Here is a 21,994-nt window from a genome sequence, read left to right as displayed (position 1 = left end):
CTCCGCCACTGTGCGCGCTTTTCGTTTGTACTTTTTTTTGTAGTTATAGTGTTTAAATAAATCATGTATTTACCTTCACGCCACGTCTGGTCCAAATCACTTGCACCTCGGGAGAACAAACCACGCCTCAGTCCCAGTCGTGACAGTACTGATATTAATAACGTTACGTCTATTTCGCGTGGTGCGCCTTACATAATTTTGATCACATCTAGGATGATTTGCCACCTCAGTAGAATGCATGTCCGCCTCTGGCACAGTAACTACAGAAAAAAACATTATGTGAGTTATGTATTATTCTACGAGAAATGCTATGTGCGCAGGAATTTTCCAGCCTGGCGCTGGTTAGTTCTAGCTTAACTGACTCCTCACCCGGGCTAACAGACACTGTAAATGCCTGTGTCCCAGCTCGCTCTAGTGTAGTCAAATGTGACTTAACGAGTAATCTGTTGCATACGTATAGACAAAAAAATAATCTATTTTTACTTTTTGTGTCGTGTTTTACAATGAAATAGTCTATTCCATGTTTTGGCACGGGCAATAAAGCACATTTAGGTCTTCCTCGGAGCAGGGAAGGCTCTTTAGCGCACCCTGCTGGCCAACCAGCTCTAGTCCTGGCTGAAGTTTTACTGTATTGTCATTGGAGTCCATGTATGTTAATTTAGCCATTTAACCACCTTCGACTTCCCCTTTGCTGTTGAGATGGAGGACGCGGTTGGTATTTGGTCCGTGCCATTCAATACACATCACACACGTGTTATGCTGATACCGACTGTTAATTAACTCCGCTGCAATGCTTTTTTTTAATTAGCTGTCGTCGAGAACATTTCTACTGATTTCCGATAGGCTGCACAATTCAGTGATGGCCATCTGCCGATGCATTTGCACACCTCGTATTCTTGCTATGGACGTCTTTGTTTTCTACACATAAGTTCGATTGAAGGACAGCGGAACATCCCACTCGCTGTCTTTGTCACAGGAATATTGTTAACCCATCGACGTGTGCACACGATGACACGCTGACTTGTCTTCAACCCTCCCCAGGTGTGTGCAGGAGTACAAACTGGCAGCGGACGGGCGTTCCTGTCTTCTGCAGTCAGACAACTGCGAGGGGCCCAAATGTCCGCGGAAGGCCGCTCACTTTAACGACACTTTGTTCGGGGAGATGCTGCGCGGGTACGACAACAAAAGCCAGCAGGTCAACCTGGGACAGATCTTCCAGATGACTTTCAGGTACATTTCTGTGCACGATCGTGTCGCCATGACTGTTAATTTGTATCACTCCAAGGGCTAAAACACATATTACACATATTACCAATTCACTAGTTCTACATGCAATGGCATTGAAATGTTCTATACATGAGTGATAGGATGAATTTCTACCAAGAATAGTGGAAATAATAACACATAGCCAAGTAGCATACACCACTCGGAGCCAAGACAACTGTACCATATGGTCAAAAATTCCAAGGTAGGTACACATCAGTTGGTAACTCCCCCATATCTTAGTCTGGTTCCTAATTGTGTCAAGTGTCCTAGCATTCCCTACTATCAATGAGTAAGAAGTTTTCACATTTTTCGAAACTCTAATTAACGCTTGCTTACACTTAACGCCCTGTCCTTATCCACAACTTACAGCATTTGAACACATGCTACAATTAGAGGCTCTATTCAGTGACGCCTCGGTTTTCTTCAGTAATTTGTTTCCATAAGTCCAAAACATTTTTTCCCTTAATGAAACTTTCAGACATCCAAAAATATGTACCGTATTTTTCGGACTATAGGTCGCAGTTTTTTTCATAGTTTGGCCAGGGGTGCGACTTATACTCAGGAGTGACTTATGTGTGAAATTAACCCATTACTGTAAAATATCAAATAATATTATTTAGCTCATTCACGTAAGAGACTAGACATATAAGATTGCATGGGATTTAGCGATTAGTAGTGACAGATTGTTTGGTAAACATATAGAATGTTCTATATGTTATAGTTATTTGAATGACTCTTACCATAATATGTTACGTTAACATACCAGGCACGTTCTCAGTTGGTTATTTATGCCTCATATAACGTACACTTATTCAGCCTGTTGTTCACTATTCTTTATTTATTTTAAATTGCCTTTCAAATGTCTATTCTTGGTGTTGGATTTTATCAAATAAATTTCCCCCCAAAAATGTGACTTATACTCTAGTGCCACTTATATATGTTTTTTTCCTTCTTTATTATGCATTTTGGTGCAAAATTAGCCTGCGGGTACAAATAAAGAAATCTAATCTAATCTAAATCAACAAAGCAGAGGCATCTAATAACTTGCAAGAATACTTAAAAGGGGAAGTGTGATGATAAGCCTCATTTCTGACCTATAAATGGTGTTACAATGTTGATACTCATGTTAAGGTGTCAAATCATAACTTCCATGCATTTGGGTGGACAAGCAGATGTTGTTGTTTTTTACCTCTGTCTGCATGTTTGCACATTTCCACATGTGCACCGATATGTTGGAAGTAAGTATGTGACAGGTGTTTGTTGGTAATTTGTAGAAACCGATTTCTCTTAGAAAAATTTCGCCGCACAGGTGAGCAGGTTATAAAAGAAGCTACGGCTACCGCTATCTATCATTTAGAGACCTCTTGAAGTCACCTCTGTTCTTAGGAAACTTCTGTCTGCCCAGCCTCTACTTTCTGATCAGATTTGGAATCCATTGCATACCGCTGTATTTCAACTATGGGCATACTTGCCAACCCTCCCGAATTTTCCGGGAGACTCCCGAAATTCAGCGCCTCTCCCGAAAACCTCCCGGGACAAATATTCTCCCGAAAATCTCCCGATTTTCAGCCGGAGCTGGAAGCCACGCCCCCTCCAGCTCCATGCGGACCTGAGTTAGGACAGCCTTTTTTCATGACGGGAGGACAACAGGGTGACAAGAACTAAATCATCCAGACTAGAGATAAATTGTATTATTATGTTTATCTTACCTAAAAATAAACATATTTAATAATTTACAAAAAAAAACAACTAAATACATGTTTACTATATTTTGCTAAAAACATCAAAATTAATTGTATTTTTATTTGTATTTTTTCCTGATCAGGACACCTTTTATTTCAACAGTGTTTTTAAAGTGACATCCTGGTACTTTTGCAAAAATTATGCGATAGCTGATTGGGTATAGATGCAAGGCCGGTAAACTCGAGGGGGCGGAGTGCAGAGATGTTAATTGGGTCGAAATGTGACTGTAGAGCAAGATGTATGCAATATATACACCAAAACATTTCCAAAACGTATTGTCTAGACCAGGGGTCGGCAACCTTTACCAGTCAAAGAGCCATTTTGACCAGTTTCACAAATTATAGAAAACAATGGGAGCCGCAAACATTTTTTGAAAATTTAAACGAAATAACACTGTATACAAAGTTTTTTATTTGCTTTGCATTAACCAGGGGTCTCAAACACGCTGCCCACACCTTTATGTGGAATTTGAAAGCTGGTGCGGCACGCGGGTTTTAAATGAATGGCTCAGCGTCATGCGTGCCGTGATGGTACAGCATATAGCACCTACTACAGCCAGCGTGCCTGATCAACCACCCTTTATATGGGGCTTCCGCTTGCTCACGTAGGTGACAGCAAGGCATACTTGGTCAACAACCACACAGGTCATACTGACGGTGGCGGTATAAAAAAAAAAAAACTGTGAACCCACACCAAACAAGAATGACAAACAAATTTCGGGAGAACATCTGCACCGTAACACAACATAAACACAACAGGACAAATACCCAGAATCCCATGCAGCCCTAACTCTTCCGGGATACATTATACACCCCCCCCCCCCCCGCTACCAAACCCCGCCCACCTCAACCGACGCACAGAGAGAGGGGGGGGGGGGGGGGGGGGTGATGTGTGAGGGAGCAGGGTTGGGTTGGGGGCGGGGTTTGGTGGTAGCAGGGGTGTATAATGTAGCCCAGAAGAGTCAGGGCTGCATGGGATTCTGGGTGTTTGTTCTGTTGTGTTTATGTTGTGTTAAGGTGCAGATGTTCTCCCGAAATGTGTTTGTCATTCTTGTTTGGTTCTGGTTCAAAGTGTGGCGCATTATTAGTAAGAGTGTTAAAGTTGTTTTATATGACCACCGTCAGTGTAACCTGTGTGGCTGTTGACCAAGTATGCCTTGCTGTTACGTACGTGTGGAAGCAGAAGATGTATATTGTATAACAAGCGTTGGGCTGGCACGCTGTTAATACAGTTTGTAGAGGGCGCCAAATGTTGTACCATCATGGCACGAATATTAATCCCGGTAGTTTTCTGCGAGAGGCACTACAATCCGGAAGTCTCACGGGAAAATTGGGGGGTTCAGCAAGTAAGCTGCTGAGCCGCATCAGAGTGATCAAAGAGCCGCATGCGGCTCCGGAGCTGCGGGTTGCCGACCCCTGGTCTAGACCAAGGGTTCTTAACCATGATGACCTCGTAGCCCAACTTTTTCACTCAAGAGCGGCCAACTCAACTAGTAACACTGCATTGGTATGATTACTCTTTATTTGAATTGTATTCAATAATTAAATCTAACCTTCAGTACAGTTTACAACATTGGCAAATGATATGAAAGGGTATTATCAAGGCTTAGGTCAGGCTGATTACAAAATAAAAACTAAGCAAAATACCTGCAAAAAAAGGGACTCAAAAAACTGTGGAAAAATACATTTACATATATTAAACACCACGCGACCCCAAAGGGAATAAGCGGTAGAAAATGGATGGATGGATGGATATATTAAACATCGATTAAATCAATATATTCTAACTAACCAAATACATTTTATATATGTATATATATATATGTGTCTTAGACAACTTGTCAAAACATTTAGGTGCAAATGAAAATACAGCTTCACCACGTTGGTCATACATTTTGCGCTTAAGTAACTTCTCTCTGACGTTTGTTTTATATTGTCATTGGAGGGAGGGGGGGGGGGGGGGGGGGGTGAAAAGATTAAAAAATATTCAGTCTAAGCCTTGGCCCCAGACTGAGGCTAAGGGGAAAAACAACCGCATAGCCATAGCACACATGACCTTGTGTGTAAGGGGGAAACATCAAAGAACACAAAGGACATTAAAAGAGCAGAGCTGATGCAACCAGCTGCCACTCCAGCAGTACCATTTCTACATATACCGCATTTTCCGCACTATAAGGCGCACCGGATTATTAGCCGCACCTTCAATGAATTACATATTTCATAACTTTGTCCACCAATAAGCCGCCCCGGATTATAAGCCGCGCCTACGCTGCGCTAAAGGGAATGTCAAAAAAACAGTCAGATAGTTCAGTCAAACTTTAATAATATATTGAAAACCAGCGTTCTAACAACTCTGTCCCAAAATGTACGCAAATGTGCAATCACAAACATAGTAAAATTCAAAATGGTGTAGAGCAATAGCAACATAATGTTGCTCGAACGTTAATGTCACAACACACAAAATAAACATAGCGCTCACCTTCTGAAGTTATTCTTCATTCGTAAATCCTTCGAATTCTTCGTCTTCGGTGTCCGAATTGAAAAGTTGCGCAAGCGTGGGATCCAAAAATGGCCGGCTCCGTCTCGTCGAAGTCATCGGATTCAGTGTCGCTGTTGTTGTGCAGCAGTTCTGTGAATCCTGCCTTCCGGAAAGCTCGGACCACAGTTGTGACCGAAATATCTGCCCAGGCATTTACGATCCACTGGCAAATGTTGGCGTATGTCGTCCGGCGCTGTCTGCCCGTCTTAGTGAAGGTGTGTTCGCCTTCGGAGCTGTGTGAAAAAAGCCACCCGGCCTCTTCGCGTAAACTTACCTTAACCACTCGCTCATCTTTTCTTCATCCATCCATCCCTTCGAGTTAGCTTTTATGATGACGCCGGCTGGAAAGGTCTCTTTTGGCAAGGTCTTCCTTTTGAATATCACCATGGGTGGAAGTTAGCATGGCAAGCTAGAACCACAGTGAAGGATGACTTCTCATTCCCTGTGGTGCGAATATTCACCGTACGTGCTCCCGTTCCACAGTGCGGTTCACAGGAATATCAGTTGCTGTGAAATACGGTAGTAATCCGTGTGCGGATGGAGAGATTGCGTCTTTTTATGAACCGGATCGCTTAGTAGGAGCCATTTTGTGGTCTTTACAGATGTAAACAGGAAATGAAACGTACGGTGATATCCGCGCGTTTTTTCTTCTTCTTCCGGGGGCGGGTGGTTGCTTACAGTAGAAGAAGAAGTGCTTCCTGTTCTATGGGGGCGGGTGCTTTCCTTGGCGGTTGCTTGCGTAGAAGAAGAAGCGCTTCCTGTTCTACCGGGAAAAAAGATGGCGGCTGTTTACCGAAGTTGCGAGATCGAAACTTTATGAAAATGAATCGTAATAAAGCGCACCGGGTTATAAGGCGCACTGTCAGCTTTTGAGAAAAATTGTGGTTTTTAGGTGCGCCTTATAGTGCGGAAAATACGGTACCGTATTTTTCGGACTATAAGTCGCAGTTTTTTTCATAGTTTGGCCAGGCTCCAGTGCGACTTATATATGTTTTTTTTTCCTTCTTTATTATGCATTTTCGGCATGTGCGTCTTATATTCCGGTGCGACTTATACTCCGAAAAATACGGTAGCTACAAAAGTAAAACAACCAAAAAAACAAAAAATAATTAACCAATAATATTGGGGAGCTTTCCCTCCTGATGCCGACAGATCTTCTTGAGCCCGGTGTACAGGGTTGAGCGAGTTTTTATTGTCATGCTCACACATACTTGCCAACCCTCCCGAATTTTCCGGGAGACTCCCGAAATTCAGCGCCTCTCCCGAAAACCTCCCGGGACAAATATTCTCCCGAAAATCTCCCGATTTTTAGCCGGAGCTGGAGGCCACGCCCCCTCCAGCTCCACGCGGACCTGAGTGAGGACAGCCTTTTTTCACGACAGGAGGACAACTGGGTGACAAGAAATAAATCATCCAGACTAGAGATAAATTGTATTATTATGTTTATCTTACATACAAATAAATATATTTATTAATTAAAAAAAAAAAAAAAACTAAATACATTTTTACTATATTTGGCTAAAAACATCAAAATTAATTGTATTTTTATTTGTATTTTTTCTGACTCCTTATTACATCCAGGCATTAGAATTATACATTAAAATAAGCATATTTGAAATAATTAATTTTAAATTATCATAATAATTCATTTAAAATGACCATATTTAATTATTAAAATAATTGCTTGTTTATCAACAACTTTAGCATTTTATTCATTACATTTTGAAACTCTCAGAAGCCAAGTTATGTTATATTCCTTAATATTTATTTATGCAAGTTTGAAGTATCAATTATCTAAACACAGTTTTGTTTGCATATTTTCAGGATGTAGATATATATATATATATATATATATATATATATATATATATATATATATATATATGCATGAAATACTTGACTTGGTGAATTCTAGCTGTCAATATGCTCCTCCCCTCTTAACCACGCCCTCAACCACGCCCTGCCCCACCCCCGACCACGCCCCCACCCCCCACCTCCCGAAATCGGAGGTCTCAAGGTTGGCAAGTATGTGCTCACATGTAGAGATTGCTTTCCAGCAATATATGTTTGGACTTTTCAGTCCGGAGATGTTTCTGTCCATGTGTCTTTCCCTGGCTCCAACTCCAACCACGTGTCTCGTTCCGGCTGCTGCTAATAAGGGCGAAAGGTGATTAGATAATCAACCCCAGCTGGGCAATCCACTCACCTGCCGCTGGCTTCGAGGCCGGGCCATACACACCCCACTCCTGCAGGAGGCACGCTGACCACGCCCTCCTCCACAAATATATTTTGCGCACACACGATGCATAGACAAGCAACCAAACAAAAAGCAAGTGTTTAAAATGTATATTTTTTTTTCAAAAAACTGGTCTTGAAACAGAGGAGTTGTCTTATATATAATACAGTTGTATTATTATTATTACTGTTGTGGCGACTTTGTCTTTTGGGATCGCAAATAAGTCAAAGAAAAAGTAAACCGCATCCCCAGATTGAATCCTGTTGGGTCAGAAGTGTGCAACCTCAGGTTCCACTGCGCCTCATTACTGTGTCACTAGTGTATATTGAACAAACAATCCTTCCTTTTTACCCTTGTTTCACACCTCTGTGTTTATCTCCCCGCGTCTCTGAAGACACATTATCGCCAGCACTGGCACTCTTTTATCATTTTCAATTTGCTGCACTGTAAAAACACAGAGCCATCGCACGGGAACACAATATACACTATGTTGCCAAAAGTATTTGGCCACCCATCCAAATGTTGAGAATCATTTGGCCCAGGGTATAAAATCAAGCACTTAGGCATGGAGACTATTTCTCCAGTGATTTCCAGCGTGGAACTGTCATAGGATGCCACCTGTGCAACAAATCCAGTCGTGAAATTCCCTCGCTCCTAAATATTCCAAAGTCAACGTTATTATAAGAAAAGTGAAGAGTTTGGGAACAACAGCAAGTCAGTAGGCCACGTAAACTGACAGAGAGGGGTCAGCATAGTGCAAAGACTTTCTGCACAGTAAGTTGCCACATAGCTCCAATCTTCATGTGACCTTCCTATTAGCTCACGTACAGTATGCAGAGAGCTTCATGGAATGGGTTTCCATGGCCGGGCAGCTGCATCTAAGCCATACATCACCAAGTCCAATGCAAAGCGTGGGATGCAGTGGTGTAAAGCACGTCGCCACTGGACTCTAGAGCAGTGGAGACGCCTTCTCTGGACTGACGAATCACGCTTTTCCATCTGGCAATCTGATGGACGAGTCTGGGTTTGAAGGTTGCCAGGAGAACGCTACATTTCGTACTGCATTGTGCAGGGTGTGAAATTTGGTGGAGGAGGAATTATGGTGTGGGGTTGGTTAGTTCCAGTGAAAGGAACTTTGAATGCTCCAGAACAGTGGTTCTCAACCTTTTTTTCAGTGATGTACCCCCTGTGAAGTTTTTTTTAATTCAAGTACCCCCTAATCAGAGCAATGCATTTTTGGTTGAAAAAAAAGAGATAAAGAAGTAAAATACAGCACTATGTCATCAGTTTCTGATTTATTAAATTGTATAACAGTGCAAAATATTGCTCATTTGTAGTGGTCTTTCTTGAACTATTTGGGAAAAAAAAGATAGGTTTTTATTTATATTTATAAAGGATTTTTGAATTGTTGCTATTTTTAGAATATTTAAAAAAAATCTCAAGTACCCCCAGGGGTACGCGTGCCCCCATTTGAGAACCACTGATCCAGAATACCAAAATATTTGGGACAATTAAAGTTAAAGTACCAATGATTGTCACAGGTGTGGCAAAATGATTCTCTGCATTTGACCCATCACCCTTGATCACCCACCGGGAGGTGAGGGGAGCAGTGAGCAGCAGCGGTGGCCGCGCCCGGGAATGATTTTTTTGGTGATTTAACCACCAATTCCAACCCTTGATGCTGAATGCCAAGCAGGGAGGTAATGGTTCCCATTTTTTATAGTCTTTGGTATGACTCGGCAGGGGGTTTGAACTCACAACCTACCGATCACAAGGCCACTGAGTAGGTGACACTCCATGGGATGGCACTTCAAGTTCATATGTGGCCATACTTTTGGCAATATAGTATATATATATATATATATATATATATATATATATATATATATATATATATATATATATACATATATATATATATATATATATATATATATATATATATATATATATATATATATATATATATATATATATTTATTTTATTTTTTCCGCAGCTCTGTGCCGTGTGGGTACAGTATTGCAGCATGTGAGTGACAGGCAGTCAGGAGAGTGACGTCCCGAGTTTCGGGAGGATTGAGACTTGATCCCCTGTCTTGGTAAACTGTCAGCCCTCCCTCCAAGGTGCGGCGCCTTGATAAAAGTCACCGAAAAAGCTCCTGTGCGGAGATGACGAGCGGCTATCTGTATCGCAGTTTTCCCCTTCACTGGCTGCCTTCTATTTGCACACATGCACGCTACACTGATGCTTTTCAAGGGCACATTACCGGGCCCCTCCCCCGTCCACAAGCCCGCCGGGTCATGATGGTCATGCTCGGCTAACCACACCTTCAGGCTGGCCTGTGCATGATGTAATAAAATGATTTATGTTGCTTAGACATGCAACTAGTCTATCATACAGGTTAAAATTGTTACGTTTGTGTCAGCGTTAAGAATATGTTTTTGTGTGCTTGAGATCTGCATAAGTCTGAAAAATGTGAAAACAACCCGTGGAAGCACTTCGGAGACATCTATAAAACTATATTGCCTTCATTCATACAAAACCCAAAACCAGTTAAGTTGGCACGTTGTGTAAATCGTAAATTAAAACAGAATACAATGATTTGCAAATCATTTTCAACCTATATTCAATTGAATAGACTGCAAAGACAAGATACTTAACGTTCAAACTGGTAAACTTTGTTATTTTTTGCAAAAACTAGCTCATTTGACAAGTGGCAAAAAAGACTGATAAAGTTGAGGAATGCTCATCAAACACTTATATGGAACATCCCACAGGTGAAAAGGCTAATTGGGAACAGGTGGGTGCCATGATTGGGTATAAAAGCAGCTTCCATGAAATGCTCAGTCATTCACAAACAAGGATGGGGCGAGGGTCACCACTTTGTCAACAAATGCGTGAGCAAATTGTCGAACAGTTTAAGAACATAATTTCTCAACCAGCTATCGCAAGAAATTTAGGGATTTATACGGTCCGTAATCTCATCAAAATGGTCAGAGAATCTGGATAAATCACTGCATGTAAACGGCAAAGCCAAAAATCAACATTGAATGCTCGTGACCTTCGATCCCTCAGGCGGTACTGCATCAAAAAGCGACATCAGTGTGTAAAGGATATCACCACATGGGCTCAGGAACACTTCAGTAAACCACTGTCAGTAACTACAGTTGGTCACTACATCTGTAAGTGCAAGTTAAAACTCTACTATGCAAAGTGAAAGCCATTTATCAACAACACCCAGAAACGCCGCCGGCTCCGCTGGGCCCGAGCTCATCTAAGATGGACTGATGCAAAGTGGAAAAGTGTCCTGTGGTCTAACGAGTCCACATTTCCAAATTGTTTTGGGAAACTGTGGACGTTGTGCCCTCTGGAACAAAGAGGAAAAGAACCATCCAGATTGTTATAGGTGCAAAGTTCAAAAGCCAGCATTTGTGATGGTATGGGGGTGTATTAGTGCCCAAGACATGGGTAATTTGCACATCTGTGAAGGCACCATTAATGCTGAAAGGTACATACAGGTGTCAATCAATCAATCACTGTTTATTTATATAGCCCTAAATCACAAGTGTCTCAAAGGGCTGCACAAGCCACAACGACATCCTCGGTTCAGAGCCCACATAAGGGCAAGGAAAAACTCACAACCCAGTGGGACATCGATGTGAATGACTATGAGAAACCTTGGAGAAGACCGCAGATGTGGGTGACAACCCCCCCCCCCCCCCCCCCCCTTCCCTCATAGGAGAGACCGGATGCAATGGACGTCGAGTGGGTCTAGTATAATATTGTTAAAGTCCAATCCATAGTGGATCTAACATAATAGTGAGAGTCCAGTCCATAGTGGGGCCAGCCGGAGACCATCCCGAGCGGAGACGGGTCAGCAGCGCAGAGATGTCCCCAACCGATGCACAGGCGAGCGGTCCACCCCGGGTCCCGACTCTGGACAGCCAGCACAGCAGGTTTTGGAGCAACATATGTATAAAGGCTGAAAACCAACGTTGAATACCCGTGACCTTCGATCCCTCAGGCGTTACTGCATCAAAAAGCGACATCAGCGTGTAAAGGATATCGCAAGCAACGTTATCATGGACGCCCCTGCATATTTTTGCAATACAACGCCAAGCCACGTGTTACAACAGCGTGGCTTCGTAGTAAAAGAGTGCGGGTACTAGACTGGCCTGCCTGTAGTCCAGACCTGTCTCCCATTGAACACGATTAAGCCTAAAATACAACAACAGAGACCCCGGACTGTTGAACAACTTAAGCTGTACATCAAGCAAGAATGGGAACAAATTCCAACTCAAAAGCTTCAAAAATTGGTTTCCTCAGTCCCCAAACGTTTACTGAGTGTTGTTAAAAGGAAAGGCCATAACATGATGGATTGTTTTTTGTAATATTCCCTACTAAAGGATGTATCCATTCGGCTTTAGAAACACTGATGTTTCTGATACAAGGCGCATGATGTGTATTTGTGTACAATGTCAGGCATGTATGCAATTCATTTTTGTTACTCGTTACTACTACGCTCATTAAGCACACTTCATATTTATTTTACCCAACATTATTTCCTTTCCTTTCCACCACTGCTACCACACTGCAAAAAGTCAGTGTTCAAAAACAAGAAAAAAAAAATACAAAAATGAGGGGTATTTTATTTGAACTCAGCAAAATTATCTGCCAATAGAACAAGAACATTTGGCTTGTTAAGACTTTCCAAAACAAGCAAAATTAGCTAACCCCAATGAACCCAAGAATACCTTAAAATAAGTATATTCTCACTAATAACAAGTGCACTTTTCTTGGTAGAAAAAAAAAGAGACCTTTTTGCTCAATATGTTGAAAAATATTCTTAAATGAAGTAAATGCTAGTGCCATAATCTCATACTTGCCAACCTTGAGACCTCCGATTTCGGGAGGTGGGGAGGCGTGGTCGGAAGGGGGCGTAGTTGAGGGCGTGGTTAAGAGGGGAGGAGTATATTTACAGCTAGAATTCACCAAGTCAAGTATTTCATATATATATATATATATATATATATATATATATATATATATATATATATGCGATGAGGTGGCGACTTGTCCATGGTGTACCCCGCCTTCCGCCCGATTGTAGCTGAGATAGGCTCCAGCGCCCCCCGCGACCCCGAAGGGAATACGCGGTAGAAAATGGATGGATGTATATATATATATATATATATATAAGAAATATGTGACTTTTGGTGAATTCTAGCTATATATATATATATATATATATATATATATATATATATATATATATATATATATATATATATATACATACAGTATATATATATATATATATATATATATATATATATATATATATATATATATATATATATATATAAAATAAGAGAAATTCTTGAATTTCAGTGTTCATTTATTTACACATATACACACACACACACACATAACACTCATCTACTCATTGTTGAGTTAAGGGTTGAATTGTCCATCCTTGTTCTATTCTCTGTCACTATTTTTCTAACCATGCTGAACACCCTCTCTGATGATGCATTCTGCTTCGTCTCCTTGTTGTGTGCGCAGTTGTGCACTGCACTCTCTAAAAGCAGTAGATGTTATTGTCACATATGCATGTACAGTAAATGGCAGTATTGTCCTGCTTAAGAGTGTCACAACATTACTGTTTACGGCAGACGAAAACGTGACTGCTGTTGTTGTGTGTTGTTGCCGCGCTGGGAGGACGTTAATGAAACTGCCTAACAATAAACCCACATAGGAAACCAAGAACTCGCCCTCGATCATTCTACAGTTATAACGTGATTGGGCAGGCACGCTGTTTATATTGTGGGAAAGCGAACGTGAAAACAGGCGGTCGACACGTCACTCAGGTACGCATGAATTTCGGGAGATTTTCGGGAGAAAATTTGTCCCGGGAGGTTTTCGGGAGAGGCGCTGAATTTCGGGAGTCTCCCGGAAAATCCGGGAGGGTTGGCAAGTATGCATTATCTTGACATAATGATATGCGCTCGGCATCATGATTGTTTTTTTCATGCTTGAAGTAAGACATTTTTACTTTAAAAAAGTAGTTTTATACTTGTGAGTGTTGATGACACAGCTTTGCAACAGCTGATATTCTAGTTTCAAGCATGTTTTACTCAATATAGGTCATAACATATCAGCAACAAACTGTAATATCTTACTGAGATCATTTAAGACCAAAACCTTTAAAGGGGAACATTATCACCAGACCTATGTAAGCGTCAATATATACCTTGATGTTGCAGAAAAAAGACCATATATTTTTTTAACCGATTTCCGAACTCTAAATGGGTGAATTTTGGCGAATTAAACGCCTTTCTAATATTCGCTCTCGGAGCGATGACGTCACAACGTAGCGTCACATCGGGAAGCAATCCGCCATTTTCTCAAACACCGAGTCAAATCAGCTCTGTTATTTTCCGTTTTTTCGACTGTTTTCCGTACCTTGGAGACATCATGCCTCATCGGTGTGTTGTCGGGTGTAACAACACAAACAGGGACAGATTCAAGTTGCACCAGTGGCCCAAAGATGTGAAAGTGGCAAGAAATTGGACGTTTGTTCCGCACACTTTACCGACGAAAGCTATGCTACGACAGAGATGGCAAGAATGTGTGGATATCCTGCGACACTCAAAGCAGATGCATTTCCAACGATAAAGTCAAAGAAATCTGCCGCCAGACGCCCATTGAATCTGCCGGAGTGTGTGAGCAATTCAGGAACAAAGGACCTTGGTAGCACGGCAAGCAATGGCGGCAGTTTGTTCCCGCAGACGAGCGAGCTAAACCCCCTATCGACCCTAGCTTCCCTGGCCTGCTGACATCAACTCCAAAACTGGACAGATCAGCTTTCAGGAAAAGAGCGCGGATGAGGGTATGTCTACAGAATATATTAATTGATGAAAATTGGGCTGTCTGCACTCTCAAAGTGCATGTTGTTGCTGTAAACCTAGTTCATAGTTGTTAGTTTCCTTTAATGCCAAACAAACACATACCAATCGTTGGTTAGAAGGCGATCGCCAAATTCGTCCTCGCTTTCTCCCGTGTCGCTGGCTGTCGTGTCGTTTTCGTCGGTTTCGCTTGCATACGGTTCAAACCGATATGGCTCAATGGCTTCAGTTTCTTCTTCAATTCCGTTTTCGCTACCTGCCTCCACACTACAACCATCCGTTTCAATACATGCGTAATCTGTTGAATCGCTTAAGCTGCTGAAATCCGAGTCTGAATCCGAGCTAATGTCGCTATAGCTTGCTGTTCTATGCGCCATGTTTGTTTGTTTTGGCTTCACTATGTGACGTCACAGGAAAATGGACGGGTGTATATAACGATGGTTAAAATCAGGCTTTTTTCAGGGATATTGCGTGATGGGTAAAATTTTGAAAAAAACTTTGAAAAATATAATAAGCCATTGGGATCTGATTTTTAATGGTTTTAACCATTCTGAAATTGTGATAATGTTCCCCTTTAAAACAAGTAAAACACTAACATAAAATCTGCTTAGTGAGAAGAATTATCTTATCAGACAGAAAATAAGCAAATATCGCCCTTATTTGAGATATTTAATCTTACTTGCATTTCAGTTTTTGCAGTGCAGACAAGCACAAAGCACACGGGATTATAACATCCACCTCCCCCTCCCTCTGTAATCAAACATGTGTTTTACCACATGTCACAGCTCACGAGTCGCTTATCTAGTCCATGCGACTTTTTTTTGTTTTGTTAAATGAACAAAAAGCTCGGTTCATGAGCGACTTGCTCCCTGTGCATATGCTGTACTTTAAAATTTTTTTTATTTATAGCACTATGTAAATGCAGATTATTATTCACCTAATCCCCACCACTACCACCGCCCGTCTCCACCCTCGTGCAGCTTTGATATGCAGATGCAGAACTTCAACTTCGGATGAGTACCGCCTCACCTTTTTGGTGAGACATGACATGATGTAAATGAATCCTAACAGCCTCACGAGTTCCGTATTGTATTAAAAAATGATTGTGATTCGTAACTCCATTGCACGCCTTTTTGTCTCAAATTGATCTCGCTCCGCACGGCGTCTTGCTGGCGGACTCGGGGAATTAATTTTTTTTGCTGTTATAGAATTGCAGCGCATGACTATTTCTGGCTCGGTGTGCGTTCGGGAGGGTGATACACACTTTCACGTGTTAATGTAAATGTTACGGTTGAGAGCAATTCCATTACACCTTGTATGAGATATGACTGGGGACGTGACAGCCCAACATATGAAGCATGTGTACTCGCAGGTTTTATTTCCATATTTTCTGCCAATAAAACACCCGCTTTGAGTGTTGTCACGCTATCGGTCGCAATACGCCGTTTGTTTATGTTCATATCAGTCAATCCAGAAGGCCATTTTCATCTATATTATGTATTAGAAAGACGCAACGTCACACATTGTCGTAATCTAACGTCAGCACATTTTCCACCCTCTAGTCCAGTGTTTTTTAACCACTAGTGTACTGTGAGATACAGTCTGGTGTGCCGTGGGAGATTGTCTAGTTCAGGGGTCGGCAACCCGCGGCTCCGGAGCCGCATGCGGCTCTTTGATCACTCTGATGCGGCTCAGCAGCTTACTTGCTGAACCCCCCAATTGTCCCGTGAGACTTCCGGATTTCAGTGCCTCTCGCAGAAAACTCCCGGGATTAATATTCACCGATTTTCACTCTTAAAGCTTTATTAAGGGCGTGCCGTGATGGTACAACATTTGGCGCCCTCTACAATCTGTATTGACAGCGTGCCAGCCCATCACTTGTTATACAATATACATCTTCTGCTTGCACACGTACGTGACAGCAAGGCATACTTGCTCAACAGCCACACAGGTTACACTGACGGTGACCATATAAAACAACTTTAACACTTTTACTAATAATGCGCCACACTTTGAACCAAAACCAAACTTGAATGACAAACACATTTCGGGAGAACATCTGCACCTTAACACAACATAAACACAACAGAACAAACACCCAGAATCCCATGCAGCCCTGACTCTTCCGGCTACATTATACACCCCTGCTACCACCAAACCCCGCCCCCACCCCAAGCTTGCTCCCTCACACCTCTGTGCGTCGGTTGAGGTGGGCGGGGTTTGGTAGCGGGGGTGTATAATGTATCCCGGAAGAGTTAGGGCTGCATGGGATTCTGGGTATTTGTCCTGTTGTGTTCATGTTGTGTTACGGTGCAGATGTTCTCCCGAAATGTGTTTGTCATTCTTGTTTGGTGTGGGTTCACAGTGTGGCGCATTATTAGTAAGAGTGTTAAAGTTTTTTTTATACCGCCACCGTCAGTGTAACCTGTGTGGTTGTTGAGCAAGTATGCCTTGCTGTCACTTACGTGAGCAAGCGGAAGCACCATACAGCATGTGGCTGATCAGGCACGCTGGTTGTAGTGGGCGCTATAAGCTGTACCATCACGGCACGCATGACGCTGACAAGCGCTATTCATTCAAAACCCGCGTGCCGCACCAGCTTAAAAACCCCATATAAAGGTGTGGGCAACGTGTCTGAGACCCCTGGTTTATACATAGCACAAAGCAAAAAACATTTTTTATATACATTGTTATTTCATTTAAAATTTAAAAAAATTTTGCGGCTCCCATTGTTTTCTAAATTTTGTGGAACTGGTCAAAATGGCTCTTTGACTGGTAAAGGTTGCCGACCCCTGGTCTAGTTAAACTTATTTGGGTTAAAAATATTTTCTGCAAACCAGTAATTATAGTCTGCAAATGGTGTGTTGTTGTTGAGTGTCGGTGCTGTTTAGAGCTCGGCAGAGTAACCGTGTAATATCAGTAGGTGGCAGCCGGTAGCTAATTGCTTTGTCGATGTCTGAAACAGCGGGAGGCAGTGTGCAGGTAAAATTGTGTCTAATGCTTAAACCAAAAATAAACAAAAGGTGAGTGCCCCTAAGAAAAGGCATCGAAGCTTAGAGAAGGCTATGCAGAATGAAACTAAAACGACAATACTCCCAGAGATGAGTGCCATGTACACAACTCGCTGCCTAAAGTGAGTACGCAACATCCTGAAGGACAGATACCACCCAGCACATGGCCTCTTCAACCTGCTACCCTCTGGAAGGAGGTATAGATCGATTCGACCACCAGAATGTCTCACAGTCTGTATCCCCAGGCTGTGAGACTGCTAAATGAACAGCCTGCCCCTTTTCTGCCCCGGACAATCTTATTACCTCACTCTTCACCACCTCAATAATTGTGCTCTGGACATTGCATTGCTGCAACAGCAACGTAACACCCATCAGACATCTGACTGTTCCCACCCCCACGTCCCTCTTATCGCGATCTTCCTGACAATGCTAAAATGTAAACTATTGTCAACCTGCACATCAATGCAGTTTCTATGCCGCTGGACAAAGGTCAAACAAAATCTCGTTGTTCATGTATGACTTAAGTGTTCTTATGACAATGACAATAAAGGAATTGATTGATTGAAACTGAACTGGCGACAAAGTCAACAAAAACAGAATGCTGGACGACAGCAAAGACTTACTGTGGAGCAAAGACGGCGTCCACATGACGTGACAATCAACAATGTCCCCACAAAGAAGGTTAAAAACCACTGAAATATTGTCGATTGCTAAAACAAAGTAGATGCGGGGAATATCGCTCGAAGGAAAACACCAAAAAAAGAGAAAAATCCACAAAAATAGGAGCGCAAGACAAGAACTAAAACACTACACACAGGAAAACAGCAATAAACTCCAAATATGTCAGGGCGTGATGTGACAGGTCGTGACAGTACACCTACTTTGAGACAAGAGCTATAGTGATGCATGCTTGGTTATGCTTTAAAGTCGTCTCCAACAATTGCGACAACAACTTTTTACTGTTAACCGAGTTTCGTTTTTTAATGATTTCAGCTGGTGGTGTGCCTCCGGATTTTTTCAACGCAAAAAAATGTGCCTTGGCTCAAAAAAGGTTGAAAAACACTGCTGTAGTCCAGGGGTCGGCAACCCGACATGTTGAAAGAGCCAAAATGGACAACAAAAAAAAAAAAAAAAAAAGTTGTAGCATATAGTCCGAATTTTTATTTTTATTTTAGCCTGAAACCGACACATATTAGTTATATTTTTTTTGTCCAAGCATAATATATATATATATATATATATATATATATATATATATATATATAAATTTTTTTAGATATACATATCTCAAAAAATTGTATATGTATATATATATATATATATATATATATATATATATATAAAACATTTTTCAAGATATATATATATATATATATATATATATATATATATATATATATATATATATATATATATATATATATATATATTATTTTTTTTTTGAGATATACATATCTCAAAAAATGTTTTATATATATATCTCAAAATTGTATACATATATATATATATATATATATATATATATATAAAAATTATTTAGATATATATATCTCAAAAAATGTTTTGTTTTCACTGGAATTATCAAATCTCAATATAATTTGTCATATTTCTGGTCAGATTTTAGATATCTATAGCACTTCTAAAGGCATTTTCTGTAACTCCAATCTTAGGGTGCCACTTCTGTTCTGCCAGAGACAGCAAACACAAATCTCCGCCTTCTCCATATGCATTATTCACATATTCACTTGCTTCAATTATGCCAGCAGAGAGTGAGGATTTGCTCATGAGTCTCATCTAATTCGACTTGTCTCGTCATATTCGGACTTAAAGGGGTTTGCAAAAGTCTTTGGGAAATAGAGGACGACTTAAGGTTGTGCAAATCTGATGCGCGTAGTGTAATCCATCGTAATTTCCAACGTGTAACGAGCAAACACAGTAGACGAGGGAAGGAAATTGCATTTAATTCTTCTTACCGCACACACTATTTAAACCGAGACATCAACAAAAACTCGCTAATTGGTGACGCTCGCCTCCCACATGTTGCCGCCGTAATTCCCAGTCATTATCTCCTGCTCGTGCAGATGGTTTGTACAAACATGTCATACGCAAATGTATCTGCAGCCTAATGAGTAGCCATGAGACAATAAGATGGACTGTTTGGGCGAAGGGTTAAGTGTGTGTGAGCAAAAAGTTGTGCACTTGATTGTCAAGCCTGCAGCGTTACATGCAGTGTTGGTTCCGTATCGCCTGGCCTTGATCCGAAGATGGGAATATCGCTCTCTGAGTGGGTGCATAACACCAGCGAGGGTTATGTATAATGTTTTTTTTTTTATTTGACTGAAACTATCTACAAATCCCAACTCAATGTTCCTCACGAAAGTGACAAAAGAGGACATAATCTAAGACGTCAATCGATTGTAATGGGATTAAGATGGAAACGATACAAAAAGGTTATTGAGTATATATCAGGACTATTAACATACAGTTGTGGTCAAAAGTTTACATACACTTGTACAGAACATAATGTCATGGCTGTCTTGAATTTCTAATAGTTTCTACAACTCTTATTTTTTTGTGATAGAGTGATTGGAGCACATACTTGTTGGTCACAAAAAACATTCATGAAGTTTGGTTCTTTTATGAATTTATTATGGGTCTACTGAAAATGTGAGCAAATATGCTGGGTCAAAAGTATACAAACAGCAATGTTAATATTTGGTTACATGTCCTTTGGTAACATACTTGCCAACCCTCCCGGATTTTCCTGGAGACTCCCGAAATTCAGCGCCTCTCCCGAAAACCTCCCGGGACAAATATTCTCCCGAAAATCTCACGATTTTCAGCGGAACTGGAAGCCACGCCCCCTCCATGCGGACCTGAGTGAGGACAGCCTTTTTTCATGACGGGAGGACAACAGGGTGACAAGAACTAAATCATCCAGACTAGAGAGAAATTGTATTATGTTTATTTTACCTAAAAATAAATATATTTATTAATTAAAAAAAACAAAAAACTAAATACATTTTTACTATATTTTGCTAAAAACATCAACATTAATTGTATTTTTATTTGTATTTTTTCGTGACTCCTTATTACATCCAGCCATAGAATTATACATTAAAATAAACATATTTGAAATAATTGATTTTAAATTATCATAATAATTCATTTAAAATGACCATATTTAATTATTAAAATAATTACTTTAGCATTTTATTCATTACATTTTGAAACTCTCAAAAGCCAAGTTATGTTGTATTCCTTAATATTTATTTATGCAAGTTTGAGGTATCAATGATCTAAACACAGTTTGTTTGCATATTTTCAGGATGTAGATATCTATCTATATATATATGTGTGTATATATATGAAATACTTGACTTGGTGAATTCTAGCTGTCAATATACTCCTCCCCTCTTAACCACGCCCCCAACCACGCCCGCCCCACCCCCGACCACGCCCCCAACCCGCACCTCCCGAAATCGGAGGTCTCAAGGTTGGCAAGTATGCTTGGTAAGTTTCACTGCAATAAGGCGCTTTTGGTAACCATCCACAAGCTTCTAGTTAAATTTTTGACCACTCCTCTTGACAAATTTGGTGCAGTTCAGCTAAATTTGTTGTTTTTCTGACCGAAAACATTGATAGTAAGAAGAACACAGATTGAAAATTGAGCCTTTGAATACAATTGCAGATACTTCAAGCACACTGCAAAAAGTCGGTGTTCAAAAACAAGAGAAAAAATACCAAAAATTAGGGGTATTTGATTTGAACTAAGCAAAATTATCTGCCAATGGAACAAAAAAATTTGGCTTGTCAAGACTTTCCAAAACAAGTAAAATTAGCTAACCTCAATGAACCCAAAAACACCTTAAAATAAGTATATTTTCACTAATAACATGTGCACTTTTCTTGGTAGAAAAAAAAGAGACCTTTTTTCTCAATATGTTGAAAAATATTCTTAAATGAAGTAAATGCTCGTGCCATTATCTTGACATAATGATATGCGCTCGACATTACATTTCTTGAAACCAGCAAACTTAAACTAAAAACTAATTTATTGTTCTCAATGGAAATGCAACAAGGCAACCGCTTGTTACTCTCGGGGTCTCCTAGCCGCTCAGGCAAATCATATTGTCTAAAAATGCATTTTTCCATCGATAACATGACATCATCGCCCCAAGTGCGCGCTCCTTCAGTCAATTAGTGCACATATATACAGCCCGGCCCCCGGCCCAATTTTTTTTAATTTTAATTTTGAGGAATTTATCTGAATGTGCATGAACTATTTCTG

General features: G+C 40.8%; 1 protein-coding gene across 4 annotated transcripts in view; it reads left to right on the top strand.

The window, feature by feature from the left end:
* The window catches only part of LOC133574886 (astrotactin-2), a 752,799-nt gene that overhangs the window by 488,046 nt on the left and 242,759 nt on the right, over nucleotides 1–21,994 (top strand). For all 4 annotated transcript variants that reach the window (XM_061927222.1, XM_061927221.1, XM_061927224.1 and 1 more), the window contains one exon: nucleotides 1,042–1,230. In XM_061927222.1, the coding sequence (XP_061783206.1) occupies nucleotides 1,042–1,230 (189 nt within the window). The remainder of the gene's footprint in view (nucleotides 1–1,041; nucleotides 1,231–21,994) is intronic.

Source organism: Nerophis lumbriciformis, linkage group LG32, assembly GCF_033978685.3.
Source record: "Nerophis lumbriciformis linkage group LG32, RoL_Nlum_v2.1, whole genome shotgun sequence".
NCBI classification, from domain to species: Eukaryota; Metazoa; Chordata; class Actinopteri; order Syngnathiformes; family Syngnathidae; genus Nerophis; species Nerophis lumbriciformis.
Note: the sequence above shows the minus strand (reverse complement) of the source record. Positions and strands in the feature narration are given on the sequence as shown.